Source organism: Manacus candei, unplaced genomic scaffold, assembly GCF_025592945.1.
Source record: "Manacus candei isolate 608988 ecotype Guabito, Panama unplaced genomic scaffold, ASM2559294v1 h1tg000061l, whole genome shotgun sequence".
NCBI lineage: Eukaryota > Metazoa > Chordata > Aves > Passeriformes > Pipridae > Manacus > Manacus candei.
In genome coordinates, this window is record NW_026138109.1 from 7642410 (window position 1) to 7656018 (window position 13609).

Here is a 13609-nt window from a genome sequence, read left to right on the forward strand (position 1 = left end):
TCAGCACTGGAACCAGGACTGGTGATCTTTCTTTCTCTCTTTCTTTCTTTCTCCCTCCCCCTCTTTAATTCATCTCTTTCTCTCATTGCTTTCACCTCACCTTTTATCCAAAACCCACTGCCAAGTGCTTACTGGAGGTCAGGAATTCACATACTAGTTTCCATGCTGAGTGTTTAATTTACTGATAGAACTTTGTAAGATTTTGTGGGCCCTCTTGATTTTTGTCATTCATGTGAACCACGAGTATCTATGGATCTTGGGTACTGTCGGGCTTGGTGCTGTGTCCACTTCCCTGGGGAGCCTGTTCCAGCGCCCATTCCCCCTCTGAGTGAAAAACTTTTTCCTGGTATCCAGCCTAAACCTCCCCTGACACAGCTTCCTGTCATTCCCTCAGGTCCTGTTCCTGGTCATGAGAGTAAAGAGATCCGTACTTGCCCCCCTGCTTCCCCTTGTTTGCAGCTGCTACTTGTTAACTGCCACTTGATATCTCATGCTTGTAGAATATAAGGTCTAGCTGATCCCAATTCACCTTCTCACCCCACTCAGGATTATTTTGATTATTTTGATCTCTCTCAGAGCCCTCATCCTCATTGTGTCTCCCTGGCTGAAGAGTTCTGGCCTGTCTAACTGGTCGTCTGATGGAACCTGTCATCCCAGATCTCTTCCTTGAGTGTCCGTAGATAGCTACAGCTCATCATTTTCATTTATAAAGTTGGGATTGTTTCTAAGTACCACTTGTAGCTTCATTTAATTTCAGCTGCTGCATTTTTGCCATTTTGTCACTTAGTGTGGTTATTAAAGTAGGATTTTTAAACTGAAATGCGTGTGATTCTATGATTTATGTCTAATTCCAGTTCTCCTGGAATCTGGCTTTTCGGTTTGCGATCTGTTCTTACCATTTGAACTAGTCATTAAGCTGCTGCATAAGTGGAACAGTGCAGCAGTGACTGCATTAGAGGAAAGCAGAAAAAGTTGTATGTGGTTCAGCCTTGTCGTCACTGAATGCAAGGTCTTGTAAGCTCCCTCCATTTTAAGTACTGTCAAAATCTACTGGGTAGTGCGAAGGAAATTGAGTTCACCAGTTTGGAATAGTGTTTTCTAGTATTTGATTTATGATGCCTTATTCCATTTCTTACAAGGTGATGGTTTATTCAGATTTGGCCTAATGCTGAATGTTTGTTTTGCATGTGCAGCTCTACCTATTATAAACTCAAATTTACATACACATATATGTTCATGTTCAATTTAATTTCTAGCTTCTAGATGGGAATAAGGGAATGTGTTTGAAAACCAATTTCAGTTTTCACTATAGTGCTAAGTAGAGATAGTTCCAACAGGTTTGCAGTTTGCTATGAAAGGACTTCTTCAAATATTTTTAACAGTGGTAGAACTACTGATAGTTTGATAGTTTGTCTCTCTCTGAGTTCTTTGATGTGCTCTACCACAGAGTTCAACACATGTTGTCTGCCAGTAGGTATGATGGAACAGACTCTGTGTTTGGGCAGATCTGTTTTTTTGGGGGGGATTTCAGTGACAGTGAAAGATGCTGTGCTGACAGGTATTGAAATCTTTCCAGTCAGCCACAAATTAGGTCCAAAGAGGGACTGGAAATTGAATTCTCCTACTTATACAGTCTTCATTACTTGTGAGCTGGACTTTCACACAGATCTGGTCTCAAACTTTTTAGTTTTAAGCTTGAGGTTGACCAGTCCACTTGGAATTCAGCTGAAACTGTAAATGTGTTTCATACAATACCCCAGGGAGTCATCACGTGAAAATTAGTTGGGAGTACTGCCAACTAGGCTGGATTTGAACTGGTGACCCACCATCCACATTATATTCCCCGTATCATCCGTCATGTAAGTCTGATGTTGAAACCTGGCATTTCCAGAGGTACTTATAGCATACTAAATGTGCTTCCAGAGTTCTGTTTTGCCCCTGGGTTTCAGCCATTAAAACACTGGCATGTTCTCTGCTCCCTTTGAATGTGAATGGGGCTGTACTTGCCTAAAAACCAGTTAGAGAAGAGACTGCAGAACTTTTAGCTAAGCCATTCTGTTTTGTTTCCTTTTATTTCTTAACAGGATCCAACAGCTGCAGCAATTTCGGACAGAGATTGTGATACAAGAGAGGGAGAGACTGTAGCCATGAACTATAAGCCATCCCCACTTCAAGTGAAATTAGGTAAGTCTTTGCTGATGGAGACTGAAAAGGCTGAATTCAAGGTCTGAAATACAGTGAGGTGCCTGTGTGATCATATGCAGATCTCCATGCATGTGGCTGAGCATGCCAACTTGGCTCAAACAGCTCACAGAGCAGTTTTATCATTGTGATTCTGCTGCTAAGGGAACTGACCTACAAACATGTAGAGACCCTGTATCTGGGGATGTGGTGGAGGAAGGAAGCTGTGCCTTGACAGAAAGGCATAGCTTTTTTAAACCTACAGTTTTTTTATGAAGCTAAGATCAAGGATTGGCTAGATAAAGAACGAAGGTAATATAGAGGGACTGTAAAAAGAAGGGAAGGCAGAATAGTTGCAAACAAAAGGGAAAGGATCACAGAGTCCACACACTACCAGGAAAAGACAGAGCTGTGTTACTGTGAGATGGAGAGCTTTTAGGTCTGTAAAGTTCTCATACAAATACTCATGCTCTTTCTGAGCAGTATTTTTGAAGTTCAGGAAGCAGAATCATCCAGTTAGCACAATACTCTGCTTCCTTGCAAGGCTAATGCTTACAAGAAGACGACAATCTAGACATGGTTGTCCTGCCTCCAAAACCTGAGCCACTGTTTTGCTACACAGCCTCAAGAACCTGATGACAAACATGTCAAAGGAACAGTGTGCTACAAAATGGGAATATGAGTGTGGAAAATTTCCCAGTAGGAACAGGAAGCGGTACAATCAGTGCAATTGATGTTGAGAGGATGCTGCTAGATCTGATTGAAGGTGCCTATGCCATGTTGGGAAGGCTTTGAAAGAAGTGGGAGCCCCCATGGAAGTGGAATAGCTCTGACCCCTGCCAAATGAGTGACAGAGAAGGTCAGCAGACAACTAAAATTTGAAGAAGGTTTGGGAAAGTTTGGGCATTGGTGTAAAATTATGAAGATATGTTCTTGATAGATAAATTTACCCAAGGACCTGCAGCACTTCTGCAAAACCAGGGTTAGTCTCATTTATAACAGGAGCCTTAAAGAAACATCAGAAAAAGGCTGAGGAGCCTTGTGAAGTCTCAGGGCTTCACCTGAGCAGATGGTAAATTGGTCACAGCAGTGAAGAAAAGAATGTAACTGCCTAGACCCAGAGACAGTAAAGGAAAATAAAGTAGTTGAACAGACAAGATTTCCCTGAAAGAGTGACTAGGAAGGAGAAGGCAGCAAGTTGGGTACACAAATAAAGCAAGATTATGCAGCAAAGTGGAGGACCTTGACCTACAAATACAGAATATGAGCAAGTGGATTGAGGCAATAGATCAGTCCTGCAGCCACAGTCATAAATATCCTAAAAGCAGTGGCTGCTTTTCAGGGAAAGGCAGGGAGCAGCAGTGTGTTAATGATGGCACAACGCGTAATTTGGTAAAAGATTATCACTGCCAGAGTGCCATATGCCACCAGGATACTTTTTCACTGCCAAAAGTGTTCTATAATGGTTGTAGAGAGATAATTACTACTGCAGTAGTTGTTCTGGAGAATTTAACGTTGGGAAACAGGTTAGAGAGCAGTTAATGCTATTACTGGTAAGTCTGAGATAGTCTTGCTTTTCTAGGCAATAAAAATATCCTCTGGAGATTCATTGACCTGATAGGAAATGGTGCTTTTTTAGACCTGGCTTTGGTAAGTCCTGAGAATGTTATAGGAGGTCTGATCATGGAAAATAGATTTGGATTCAGTATAAACAAATTCAATTCATACAAATTAAATGTAAAGGTAATTTGAGGTAGATTTTTAACAAAACTCAGTATTCTAAAAAAAGCCAGTAGAATGAGAAACTCTGGAACTCAAAACATATCAGGTAGTGTTGAAAGAGAAAGTATCAGAAGAAAGGACATTACTAATGGAGTTCTATAACAGTCATTATTTATATGTTCATTGATGACTTTTATGTAAAAAGCAAGCAAAGAAAATAAGTCAGAGTGTATTTGGGAGACATAAGTACAATAAAGACTGAGAAATAGGACAGAAAAAACATGAAAACTGGAATAATAGAAATGAGAAAAATAAGAGAAACTCAGTCTTCTGTAAACTGGAATTTAATAACTGGAGGTGGCTACTTTAGTTGACTGGAAGGTAAGTAATTATTGAAATGGACTAATACATGAAAATAGGCCATAGTCACATTTCTGCAGAACTTGAAGAGCTTTTTTCCATGGGTCAGATACAAGAGAATGACTAGCCTTTCTGCCAGAGCTTCTGCTTTTCCATATAGGGAAAATTCTACTTCATTTAGCCAGTGCTGAATGGCATGAAGTACAGAGGCAAAGGGAGGTACTGGAAGAGTTGCAGTCGATAGAGACATACCATTGCCAGGACCTCCTTTCCAGCTGGTGCTTCTGCCCAGTGAACTCAGTGCTGACCACAGTGTGGTTATGAATGTAATAGTGGGTGAAACCTACCTGCTGAAGAAGAATTGTCTTGAAAGGCTGACAAGCATCTTCCTGCCTTGTCTTCAGAAAGAAGTCTGCTCCAACACCTCTGCCTGTGGAAATGGCGTGCCTCTTTAATTAGGTGAACACATGTCTACTGGCATTTGGACCAACTCTACTCTCAGCCATCCCCAGATGAGCTCTGGGTTATCTGAGCCAAAAAGACTGACAGTATTGTATGGAAGCAGTGTAACATGCCTTTAATTCACACCAGCTCCTGCTGCTTTTATTCTTAATATCTGCCCAGCCTTTACAATTTTCAAGCAGTTTAATCACTGCATCTCCCAGCTCTGGCCCCCATTCCTCCAACTAGATTTTTTTTGTCTTTTCTGCTTTAAACTTGTCAGGATTTGGATTGGTTTTAATCTCTTTAAGCCTAGAAAAAGTTAAGGTAGTACATAAATGTTTAAGAGTTTAACTGGCAGAGGCATTGTTGGGGATTGTAGCAACTAGGGTTTTAATCCTGTTGCAGGCTTTCCGTATGAATAGTGGCATTTTTCACTGTTAAATCAGAGTCAATTGTTCAAATGTCAGATGTTCTGGTGGATGGTTGATAAATGTCATTTTTCAGTTCGTGAAGATTCACATATAAATCTGCATCGTATGTGCTTGCTGTAAGCTTGGGTCAGGTGAGCTCAGTTAAATACCAACCCAGCATGAGCACAACTTTTGCTTCCAGACACTGCAGTGATTGAAGTGTGACAAAAAGAGTGTGATGTACTGCACACACTGAAGGCAAATTTACCCTGCTGCTTGAGTGGTCTTTTCCTTGGTTGTTTCTCTCCCTCTAAATAAACACACTTGGCCACATGTTTGCTTTGGGGGGTCAGCTAGATAGAGGAAAAACTTAACGGTTGTCTTATATTTCTAGTGAGTTACACCTGGTTTATAAGTGGAACAGTGAAACACACAGCTTGCTGCTTAGGGCCACATCAAAAAGAGAACCTCACACGTTGGGGAAATCATCTCCCAGTTCATGTAGTTCATAATTTTAAACCCCTACTGATATTCTATCTATATTAATTATGTATTTCTTACTTTTCTAACACTCCTACTTTGTCTTTCTGTCAGGAGCTGCCAGATCCAGCCACCCTTCTTTCTTTCTTTCAAATCATTGATAAGGAGACTCCTGACAGCATGGGTTGGGGGCTGGGTGTGCATTAGTGCTTAGGAGATGTCTCCAGCACATCCTTATTAGGAGTCATATCCAGATGGAGCACATACCACAAGCCTTTGAAAACAGAAGAGAGTTATGATAAGGAGAGAGGGAGGAACAGAATAATCCCCAAGTGTAACTCTCAGGGGCACCGCATCTACTGAAAGGCAACAGATCCTACTGGGATTCCCAGGAGACAAGATATTATTTTCATGGAGCTTATGCCATCTGCTTTTCTATTTTGCATTTTTAATTTCCGTTCTCTGCTCTGAAATCCCCACCCAGACAGTCTGTGTCTGTCTTACCTGCTAGTCAATGACACAGTTTGTGTTGAAACAGAACAGGCAATGTGGAAAATGGTTGGAGTGCTGTAAAACAAGCAACAGCTGTGATGAGGGGTTGTGGCAGTGGCACATACACTCATAGCAGCCCTCAGCCCTCTGAGGTGCCTGTTTCCTTAGATGTAAGCACCTTTTATCCTTGGACTAGAGAATAAGGCACTGGTTTTGGAAGGTTCATCAGCAGGGTGTCTAAGACTGAGTAAACTATGTGCAGTTGAGGTCTCCTGCCATATGACCAAGGGGAAGCTTAGTTCATATTGACACAGGGTTCAAAGTGTTTATGATTTTCGGTTTAGATTTTCTTTGCAAAGGTTCTTGTAAAAAACAAGAAATTACCTGAATTGCAAATGTAGCAGATAATTTTTCTGTTCTCGTAGCTACTGTTTTGTTCCCCTCCCAGCTTAGATCTCATGATGATATTTCTCTTAACTTGAAAAAGAATGGTGGCTGATTCTAGTCACCTCTGAAAGGAGAAGCAAGAGTCAGAAAGTTGCCTTTGGTGTATGCTGCTGTAATCAAGTATATAATCCACCAGCCTAACCAGAAATTTCCCTTGCTTCAAGAGGCAGGAAGCTATTGTAAAGCCAACAGTGCAGAGTTATTTCATTAATTAGTAGGAAACTAACACTTTCCTCCTGCCAGCTGCACTGTAGAATGTTGCTTTTTTTCTCTAGGAGACAGTAGAAAAAGGCATTCTCTGACAAATAACCATAGTGTTCAGCCTCCAAGGAGACACCTCAGATGAGACCACCTTGTCTACTTCTGCTTCTTTCTGTACCAACGCTTCCTCTTCATCTTAAGATGTATAAACTTCCTAATATTTTACTTGGTGACAGCAGAGAAATTCCTGTCTCTGTCTTCCACAGTCTCTAGCTAGGGATGGGTATTCTGCATGGAGAAACCAATTAGTGTGTCTACTACCAAGCAGTGAATTATTTTAGTTCCATTGGATTAGTTCTTGCTTGTTAACAAGATTCTCAAAAACCTTGAGCAAGTCACTGGCATGCTGTTTGCTTGGACCAAGCAAAACTGGTAGGGGCTAAACAGCAACAAAAATGCTGTTGCAAAGACATAGGGAATGTTGTTCCCTGGTGTGCTTGATTTGGACGATACTGAAGATCTAATTTATGACTAAGTCCTATCTTGGTGGAGATTGAAGTGAACAGAGGAGATAATCCGTTTGGGGACAGAGGCTGATGACATGTCTGTGATGTTAGCTCCTGCCTTCCAGCCTGCTGCTGTGCATTCATGGCAGATATTGAATTGCTGTGAGATCAGGGAGGAATATTTCTAGGAATATCAGTCAGAACTACAAAGCCCTCAGGGTTCAACATAACAAAATTGGTGCATTTCTGGCTGAAACTTTACAGATGGTCTCTGATCCCAGGAAAGGACAGACTGCCTTTATCTCCCCATGTGGCTCCTGAGACTGATCTTTCAATTGGTGTAGTTATTTAACCCCTTCTCCTAGGGCAGGGTGTGGGTTCAGAGTTTGTTTTAAAGCTCTGCATCAAAGAGCCACAAAGCGCATAGCAGAGCAACCTTATCCCATTGCTGTTCAAAAGGATGCAGTACTCAGAAATCCCTTTCCAGGGCTTCTCTTGCCTCCAAATGCAAAACTGGTACTGGGAGATGCAGGCCCAAACAGAGCAGGGAGCAAGCATCTTGTGTAGGCTGGAAGGCCCTGTGCCTGCCCGCATCTGTGGCTGCTTTCCTGCGTCATCACTTCCCAGTCTGCTTCACAGCTTGTGACTTCTTGAGCTTTTTGTACAGAAAACAAAATAATAAAGGGAAGTTGAAGTACACCGGACAAATCAATGCCATTAGTGTATCATTTTGTCAGTACTTCAAGTACTGTACTATTCCCAGTTGCTCTTCTGTACCAAGGTGATTAATGCTAATTAGGTACATGAGCTGTTGTTTCTGGGAAGACGCTCTGTAGGTAAATTAGGGAAACATTTTATAAAAAACCATGTAACTCGTAAGCTAGGTCCCCAGGTTCCAGCTCTATTGACAAAACTGTAGTTTTCCATATCCATAACTGTTTGTATGGTGACCTCAAGTGACATCATTACCTTAAGTGCACAAAGCCATTCTGCTCCCCCAGGAGCACCCATTTCCTTGAACACAGTCTGTACTCTGTACTGGGGGAGGAGGGCAGCATGGAAGCCAGACAGAGGGAGCGATACAGCACTGCTATTGATTTTCTTCATGAAGATAGAAGTGCAGCCTTCCGCTTAGAAGTCTCACTGAGCTTGGGAGGCATTCATTTAAACATTGTTTTGTCTGTTATCACTCTTTCCATTTATGAAGAGAAATGGCGTACACAGGGTTATGGTAGCGTCCTTCCTGTAGGATATCTCTCTAGGCTCTTTTTGGAGGGGATGAAAGAGCAAACAGCTGCATCACATTAAGGGCAGAAAGGCTGTCTGCAGAAGAAGCAGCGAAGATGAGGGCAGAAAAATGGTTCTGACAGGCATATTATTGTAGATTAGTTAGAGGAGAAGTAGAGGGGCAGAAAGGAAGAGGTGCATGAGACAGGCTTGGGTGGAGAGTAAAGCCACTTAGAGAAACTGGAACAAAGCAATCACTGGAGTTCAGCAGAGAGCACTAGGCAGGAGGGAGTGGGTAAGGGGGTGAGACAGAGGGAAGGGAAATCAGCATATCCCAGGAGCAAAACACAAGCACATGAATATGGGAATGATGTTGCATGAAGTTCAGCAAATGACCTTGATTTTTGTGTCACTGCAATTTGCTTGATTTGTTATGGCACCACACCAGGGCTTCACTGGCCTTTCCCAGCCCTCCACTGGGATACATTCGCCTCTCTTGTGACACATTCCTGGGTCTTCCCACACCTCACAGGCCGACAGACTCACACCCATTCACATCTTGTGTTGTTCACTCTTGGCTGATATACCTTCAGATAGAAGGTCATGACAGAGGAAGCTGTAAGGTAATTGAATGATTTTTGAGTATTACCTGGCCATCCTTTAGCCACTCCATATTTTTACAGTACCTACAGATCTGATAGTCTAGGAAAAAGAGCTAGTCCAGAAGATCTTCTTCTACACAAGTTATTTTGTATTGAGAATGGGCCAAAGCATCTGGAGTGAGGGGTTTCATGCCCGGAGCTGCAAATTACTGGTTCTCTTTGACCAACCATAGTCAGTCACCTCAAATATGAGAAGCACCTCAGAAGGTTGTGAGGCAATAAGTACTACCTGGTCTAGCAAAGCCTAACCCAGCAGGCAGCACCACACAGTGGTCTGCTCAGAGGTCTCATTACACAAGTATCTATTACTCTCATCACTGTTTTCTGTGAAGTATGTAGAAAGCTGGTTTAAAAGAGAAGTGTCCCCAAAGGTGATTTGCAGCTTGTTCCTGACATTAAAAAGAGTAACACCAGCTGAGATGATAAGGCTGCCTGCTCAGGTGTTGGTATCTTTAACAAAATCAACACAGAAAAGAGCAATAGTACTCTTTTCTGGCTTCTCAGCTCTGTGTCCTTAATGTAGGTTACACGTGTTCCTCTGGCCCACCACAGTGCAACATTTCCCCAGTTCTGAATTACCCAGATATTACTATTTCTGTAATTCCTTCTGATGTCTCCACAGGTAGATGAGCTTCTTCATAGCACTCAAGGGAAGTAAGTACAGCCCAGTGTAATTAATGTAAATTGGCTCCAGAACAGACCACAGTATCTAAGGACAGTATTGGATGATTCATTTTTTAAATGTGTTTGATTTATTAATGATGAGCCTTAAACTGTTCCTGATAGTTAATTGAATTTGTTCTGATTTTTCAGTGATGTGGGCTCCCACTTTTGTCTTCTCTGTGATGCACACTCAGCTTTTAACAGGGAAAAGTTACTGTCTGGTTATTGAATGTGGGGACTAAAATGCTCCATCAGCAGATCAAGCTCTATTAAATAAAAATAATGCACACTTCTCAAAAGGAAGGAGCATGTGCTGGTGTAGTAAGTTCACTGCAATTCTTGGGTTTTAACTGCTGTCCTTATGCACAGAGGATGTTCACAGCACCCTGAAAACTTCACGTTGCTTCCCTGGATCTTAAGGATCTAAAGGATCTCAAAGGATCCTTTGAAGACTCAGAACTTAGATGAACACAGAAAATTTCGTGTACCACAGCAGGAGAGCAGCGTAGATGAGGAGGTCATCCATATCATGTGTCCTGTCGTTAGCAGAGTCCTTGTTAGGTGAGGGTACCGTGACAGTCTTGGATCCAGACTTCGTCTGAGCATGGCAGAGATACATCCAAGGAACCCTTCTCCTGTGAATCCAGGAACAGTCTTGGTCCCAGGCATAGCAGACGGTGTTACATCCAGCTGTGCACAGCAGAGCCCCGCTTGCCAGACCCAGCCAGTGGTGCAGCCAAAGCAGCACCTGCAAGGCCAAGCTCTGACATGGCAGGCAGGGAGAGGTGCCACATGGAATGGTGGAGAACAACTGAGGTAGAAGCGGCAACCACAAATGGAGTACAGTTTTTGCCCAGTTAGCAATAGTCAAATTTCACCACATCCATCAGTTTTGGTTCAGAGGTCTAGGGAGGAGGAATTCCCAAAAGCAGGGGGCAGCACAGAAGAAACCACGGGGGTTTCCTCTGTAGTTCTTCATGGAGGGAGTACTGTTTGAAGCAGGTCATGGAGCAATATGAGCCTATGCTGGGCACAGGCAGAAGAGGCTGTTTTCTAGATTAGCAGACTGGTGGAAGCAACTCCACTGCAGCTTCAGCTGTACTCAGCATCTCAGCCTCTTACACCAACCAACACCATTCTTTATGGAGAAGTTTTAGGACTGGGAATTAAGCTGCAGTGGAGATGGTAGGACTAGTTGTGCAAAGAGACCTCTGGATCTTCTGAGTCCTGACTGGGACTAAGAGGGAGCTTTGTTCCCTGACAATCACTTCACCCCTGGCAGTAACAAGGCAGTGACCTCTCTGGGACAGATCACAGTCTTCCTGCTCTGCTGTGTGTAGAAAGTCTCTGGCACTTCTCCTTTTCTTTCAAACCTCGAACTTTTGGCACTGGTCTTTTCTTGTTCTGCTTGGCAGGCATTCTCTATAAAGCAGGTCACACTGCAGGAAAATAAAGCTGTTTTTATGGATGCCATATATTTACCAAGATAAGATTTTATTTAAGAAGTTATAAAGTCACAGCAGTAATTGGACAGTCTGATCCCATTTCTCCAGTTGTTAAACACAACTGTCAAAAAGCTTTAATTGCTGTCTGAATCATGGCTGAATAGCTTGTGCTTTTATTGCATCACTCATGGAAATGAGATTATGAAGCCTGGTACTGTGCAAAATAGCTATAGTCTCCTTTTTGAAACATCTTCCAGAAGGAAAACCAGAAACTTTTCATCAAATTTTAAAACATCTGAGTATTTAACCTATAGAAAAGCATACCCCATAGGCAATGTTTGTGTCCTTTCTCCAGGTCCAGTTACAAGGGGAAAGGTAATGTACATTCATGGCAGATAGATCCATCTCCAGCTTCACCTGTATAACCACTGTGATCTGTTTGTGTCTGCCTCCTACAAGTAGTAGACTCCTGTTCTCTCCATGCTGCTTTGCAAACTGCTCCTCTCCCTGGCTTCATCCTACTCTCAATATCAGTGAAATCATCCATCCTCACTTTTAGAGACTGCACAGCTGAGCCATTACTCTCAAGGACTCTTGCCTTCCTTCCTCTCCATTGTCCCTTTCACCTGTGAAATCTGCCCAAATCTTTTTTTTTCTTTTCTTAACTCTCTGCCTTTTTTATCCCACTCCCTGGTTACCTTGAGAAGAGCTTGAATTGATTCAGCCTAAGCCTTTGTGAATGGGGAATTTTTCCAACTCTTTGTCTTGTAAACTAGCACTGTTTATAGCACAATAAAATAAATCCTCTACAGGGTTTTAAGGTAATTCTACTGTAAACGCAAAATTGTGACTTTATGTTTGCTGTAACTTTGATTTTTTTCTACCTTGTGCTCTTAAATGGAAGACAATCCCCACTTTTTCCAAACAACCTACATACCTTCTTTTTTGATCACTGCTGTGAAATTGGTTCAATTAAGTCAGCAGGTGTTAATGTCTTCTGGAGGAATGATGCAGTTCTTCTGTCTAGCTCACCAGTCTGAAGCTCACGAGTTAAAAAGTGCTTTCTGCCCTGAGTAAACAGTGAGCTGGCTATGAGAAGAAGGTTTAATCACACTGGGTGTTTCAAAGCTGCGGGCTGCTGGCAGCTCCTCTGCTGCAACATAGCTCCCAAGCCACTCTGTGCCAGAAAACAGCCCCTCTCTGGCCCCCATCACTGCCCAGCCTGAAAGTAAGAGCTGATTTTCAAAAAAAAAAAGAAAGATTTCCTGTGATTTATTTTAAATACTGGTTGTAGGACTAGAAAATTGAGAGAAGTGTACAAGTGAGACAATTGAATAAGTTCACCTGAAAAACCATGTTTGACATATTAAATGACACTGCTAAAAATATATCTTGAACAAGGCTAACATATTTAATATTTAAAGTGATGCTGTCAAGCATGAGTAGTTTGAGTCCATAATGGAGGCTGCTTTTAAAATTCAGATTTTCAGGTTTTGCTTACATTTTTTTTAAAGAAAAACAAGTATCCTGGGCTTAAACTTCCTAGTAAACCCTAGCACTACTTTTTTTTATAAGGTCAATAAAAGAACATATAACTGGTTGTTCCAAAACTCTTCACAGATTCATATCTAATTCATAACATGGTTTTGACTATAAAAAGTTTGGGAGACTCAGGTTCACAAAGCAGCTATGTCTTTTTTAGATACAGACTTTCAGCCATAACATGAAAGATTCAAGTTCAGTTTCTTTTTCTGCCTGAATGCTTCAACTGTCAGGTTGAAATGTGGCTTTATGCAGCCTCTGATCTGTTGGGCAGGGGGTGAAGCAAAATGTGAAAGCAAAACTTTGACATGATTATTTCTGTGCAGGCAGATATCGTGTTTTTAGTTCCTTCCATCTTACACAGCCAACTCACTCCTGCCAATGTGCAGAAGAGCCACAATACACAACAGTCCTTGAATTTGACTTTGAGTCCTTTGGGTTTTCTATCCTTCATTGAAAGGGGATGACCAGCAACACAAGGAGGTGATCTTAGCTCCTTGGTTGGCAGTGTTTTTCTTTCCATCTGCAGTTAAACATTCATGGGTACCTGGGAGTTTCCATCTCCCTAGGAAGCAGAGACATGACTGCATTGAAAAGACTGTGGCTGCTTTGGGTCTCGTTGACTAAGTGAATTGAACCATCTACAGGACATTCACCTGACCTAGAACCAGGCTGTAATCTCCTCTGCTTTAAGCCAGGGCAGATAGAAAAAGGGAAAAGGTCAGGAATAAAGAGAGCAAAAGACAGTGCCAGTTGTCTGCATTAACCTGGTCATGACCATCAGATGGGAGATGACCAGGATAATCTGGAGAGTTCTAAGGAGAGTG

At 42.2% G+C, this 13609-nt stretch overlaps 1 protein-coding gene across 9 annotated transcripts in view; it reads left to right on the top strand.

Annotated features, from left to right (window-relative positions):
* Positions 1-13609, top strand: part of FAM219A (family with sequence similarity 219 member A) — a 94724-nt gene that overhangs the window by 50189 nt on the left and 30926 nt on the right. For all 9 annotated transcript variants that reach the window (XM_051804573.1, XM_051804575.1, XM_051804569.1 and 6 more), the window contains one exon: positions 2085-2184. In XM_051804573.1, coding sequence (XP_051660533.1) covers positions 2085-2184 — 100 coding nt within the window. The remainder of the gene's footprint in view (positions 1-2084; positions 2185-13609) is intronic.